The following is a 4,713-nucleotide window of genomic DNA, read 5'->3' on the forward strand; positions in this document are numbered from 1 at the left end:
ATATATGAAAGTTTAATGTTTATCAGAACATTACAGAAAATAATGAACTTCATCACAATGTGCTAATTTTTTGAGAAGGACCTGTATTTAACATCTTAGTTTGTGCTGTGGGGCTTTATAAATAATGTGTTTTTTAGTTTTGTTTTTATGAGTCAGTGAATAAAGTTTCTGTTCCCATCTTTAAAAGACTGATGCTGGTTTGGGACATGTTAAAGTATTTCTACCATTAAACTGTTATCAGAAGAGTTGTCTCAAACTGCTATGAGCATGGAATTTTTCCTAACTTTTCTGATAGCGTTTAGGAAATATTGTGTGTATTTAAAATGTTAAGCCTGATGGTGAATGTTGATCCAGTAATCATGTTGGACTCACAGCCCAGAATTGTCTACATGGGGGAGGGTTTCTTTGAAGAAAGAATGAAACTGGAGGCCATTGATCCCCTCAACCTTGGAAACATCTGTGTTGCCACTGTGCACAAGGTAAAAACTGTTTTTGGATTAGTTTCTCTGCCTTCCGCAGAAACAGTAGCTGTGTTTCCATTGACCATGAAAATGCGCAAATTAGAATTTCGAAAATAAATTTGCTCAACGGAAACATGTCAGTTTCTAAAAAAATTACGTTTTTCGACAAAACGTTTTTGCGCTAGGATGAGGTGGTTTTTCAGCCGTATCGAAATTGGTGTTTTCCGCAAAACTACAATGGAAACACTTTTTTCGCATCATGGGAGTCATGATCAACAACCGGCTGTTTCTACTGGAGAAAAAGACGATGACGAAGAAGATAACAGGAAGTAGAAGTAGTAGTAATATCACAGAAGTAGTATAAAATAGTAAACTCACCGACTACAATTTCCCAAAAACACAGCATACGTAGCCGCTCCCAAGTAGGGACTTGTCTCTGGAAAGCCTCGATAAAAGACGCCGACATCTCCTCTGATGATGAGCGCTAGTGTCGTGGTAGCAACATGCTATGTGTTTACATCCATCACTGCCATGTTTGTAATGACTTATCATGAGAACAAACGTATTCACGTGACTTTTATAGCATTTCTTACTTAATGGAAACACTGCAGTTGCAAAACTGTTTTTTCGACATTAGCAGAATATCTACAAATTTTGCGCACATTTGCAATGGAAACGCAACTACAGTTCAGAATTTCCAGGATGTCAAACTTACATGTAGATTCACTATATCAGAATAAAATGTCATACATCTGGTGTTAAATGATAGATATTGACGATTTCTCACTTAGATATGCTTTATTATTTATGCAAAAGACCATGTTACCAGCCCGGGGTTAACACCAGATTTATGACATTTTATTATGACATAGTGAATAAATCTACATGTAAGTTTGACATCCTGGAAATTCTGAACTGTGCACACGAGTTGGGGTGTGGTCAAATTATTACAAATCTGCTGATACCTTGTTTGTAAAATTTGGTTGGTTTATAGCAAAGTATTGACAGTTAAAGTCCCTGAACCCGACTTTGATGGTCACAATGGAAAAAGGATGTGGTCACAAAGTGGTCCCTGGGGGGCAGTGAGACCCAACTTTTTTTTTCTGTTAACAAGTTTTTGTTGAAAGCGTGGACCCTAATGTACATGAGAACACCTGAGAAGTTCAGTGGTGGGGTGTGCATGGCGACCCACCCTAACCCACAGACTAAAAAGATGAAAATTTTCATCTTCTGTTGGGGTTGTGACATTTTGATCCCCTGATGACATCATCAACCACATATTTGTTTAAAGAAATGTCATGTAAATCAAAGAACTAATCAATACGATCTGCTGATACCGCGTTTTTTAAATTTGATTGGTTTATAGCAGGGACATTTGACATATTTATTTATTGATCTATCGCAGCAGTGTCCTTAAGGCCCACTTTCCTGCAGGTATTAAAGATTTCTCTGCTCCAACACAAATGATTTAAATCAAAGTGATTAACGGGTTTCTGCAGAACTGTGTCTCAATTCAGGGGTTGCAGCAAACGTCAACAAAACCCTGAAAACGTTGGCTGCATCTGAGTATCCTACACGGCCAACAGTATCCCAGAATTCATTGCACCGTCAGCAAACTAAACAGAAAAACAAACATGGCGGAGTTTGTTTTTTTACGGCAGAGTTTGAAAATTTATCACAGACAGAGAATTTGTTTGTAAATTAAAGTTAAGTAACTTAGCTGAAGAAACTTTTGTTGCAATCAGATGTTAAATAAAATGCAGTGACAAGTACTGGAGCTCCACCCAATTTATCAATGTTTTTATTTTATTTATTTACTGGTAACATTTTCTAATAAACGTGAATTTTGTGATGTTATACCTTGAAAAAAATAAATGAATAAAAGAAACAACTGAAGTGATGTGACACAAACCTGTGTTTTTTCTAGGTTATTTCACAGCCGTTTATGCAGCCGACACGACTGGTCTACGTAGGGTGTGGCCAACATGGGCCATGGTCTACATCGACTGCAACCCACGAATTGAGACCATGTCAGGTGTTTGGGAGCAGGACAACAAGTGAAACTTGCAGGATAGTGGCCCTTAAGAGCCAGGATTGGACACCCCCAATCTACCCAGGTTTTACACTCACCAGGTGTTTTGGTGGCATGACCCACCCTGCTGGACCAGCCTATCGGGTGTATGAGGGGACTCCACATGTGACACCAGAAGTCAGCGACTACATTCTCTGGCACGTCAGTCTGGTCTGCGTACACAAGGCGAAGACGGCCTCCAATGATGGAGTCTACGATGGCCACTCTGGTCTGGCTCACATGTCTGGGATCCACCACCTCCACCCGCATGCCAACTTTGAAAGAGGACTTCATGCTCTCTTTTAGCTGACCACATTAAAAGACAGAAAATTCAAGGATTAGTTCGATTAAATTATTAGACTTCTTTCACAAAATTATTCGCCTGCAGCCAAAGAAGGCAGATTTTTTTTTTTTTTTTTTAACAAAATACCATTGGAGTCATTGAACAGACTTTAGGAAGTAAACTTTGGATATAAATCTACAGCGGAATAACTTTTGGAGTTACTTTATTCAAGATGGCTGCTACATACATCTGATTTAAAACAATAAAAATTGTGACAGCTGCTTGGCCTTCAGAGGAGTTGGATGCTTTTTACTCTCTCTCCAAAACCTGTCCCTCCTTTCCTGCTTTGCAGCTTTTCAAGCCTTTCTTCTAACTGTCATCTGAAAACAAAAGGAATTATGGATTTAGTCAACTGGTCTCTGAACGCACTCAACACTATTTTTTCCACACTGAGATTGGAACGAGGGGAACGTAGCTGTCCCAGTGGAATGGTTGCTGCTTGCCGGGTCACTGGTTCCTGGAGCTGGAACCTGATCTATTTGGCGATGCTTTCCATTGAAGACGTGGAAGATTTGTATATATTTGGATTTATGATAACTGGATTCCTGCTGATCGGCTGTGGAGGAGTTCTGGCTTACTGGAAAATGAAAGCGATCCTGAAAGCAGTCCGGGCCTGTGAAAAGCTGTCAGGAACCATGGATGGAATCTCCTGTACTGGAAACGCACAGACTCAGATGCTGTGGCAGGGTTTCCCCTACCTGTAATTGATCGTGGCACACCGCCATGGCAAGGATCATAGCCGCCACACTTTCAGAATAAAGTTTTTTTCTTTTTTTTTAAATAATTGGCCTATATTAGGCTAAAAGAATTTAAAGCATATCATATATATTTATATCCTATATTTGTGCTCTTATACTAACCATAATCAGACTTGAAACCCTATTTAAACATCAATGAAAAGTTAAGATATACTTTATTTAAAGAAACCAACACTGCTGGTTCTTGTGTGCAGCGAGGTTGTGAGCGCTGTGTGTAGTCCTCATAAAGATAGCAAGGCATGTATGTGTGTGTGATGTGACGCTTGATGAAAACTGTCTGATGCGACAGCTTTGAGCTACTTTTTTTTCTTTCAAGAAAGACACAACAGGTGAAGCTACAGCATGTTTACCTTATCAATAATAACTCTGATACAGCAAGAACCACCAACACAGACCCGGTGTGACCAGGAGTCAGCGGCTCTGTGCCTGTTAGCGCTGAGCAGCAGCACAGCTACGAGCTAATGTAGCTAATGTAACGTCCCTCAACTTTTAAAAAAGTAACCAGAGTTGTTTGTGAACTCAAAACACCTTAAGTCCAGGCAGAATGATCTGCTGTGTCACCATCAGACCACAGCACAGACGGTCTCAGGAGCATTAACCCTTTAGGGCCCAGATTTAAAATGTGGTAAATAAATTATTTTCAGTGATTGAAAGGAAGGTTTTTTGGATATCAAAAAGAAAAAAATAAGTAGGTCCTCTGGATGAGTCCTTTAGTGAAACGTTTCGTCTCTCCTGTGTGATGAAGGACTGTGTCTGCAGCTTGATAGGAACTGCTTCTGGCAGCATCACAAACACTGAGAGTTTTGTGGGGAAAGGGGAAAAACTGCCATGTATATGGTTTACATTTTTGGACTGGTTTTTTATTTATTTACAAAAAAATCAAAAACGTTTCACTGCAAGTAGTTTATATACTGTCTAAATTTCATATATTTGATGTCAAATCATTTCGTTATGTACAATTGCGGTGATTTTTTCCTTTCCTAGTAAACTTGAAAAAACTAAATTCGTTTTTGGTTTTTATTAATTTAAAACTGATAATACACTATTTTAATATGCAATAAATTTCAAATAGCTGCCAGA

The 4,713-nt window shown here is 39.0% G+C and overlaps 1 protein-coding gene across 1 annotated transcript in view; it reads left to right on the top strand.

Annotated features, from left to right (window-relative positions):
* The window catches only part of l3mbtl2 (L3MBTL histone methyl-lysine binding protein 2), a gene marked incomplete at both ends in the record, with an annotated part of 55,358 nt that overhangs the window by 34,341 nt on the left and 16,304 nt on the right, over positions 1-4,713 (top strand). The window contains 1 exon segment of the mRNA XM_014018285.1: positions 375-479. Coding sequence (XP_013873739.1) covers positions 375-479 — 105 coding nt within the window.

Source organism: Austrofundulus limnaeus, unplaced genomic scaffold (assembly GCF_001266775.1).
Source record: "Austrofundulus limnaeus strain Quisiro unplaced genomic scaffold, Austrofundulus_limnaeus-1.0 Scaffold189, whole genome shotgun sequence".
Lineage (NCBI taxonomy): Eukaryota > Metazoa > Chordata > Actinopteri > Cyprinodontiformes > Rivulidae > Austrofundulus > Austrofundulus limnaeus.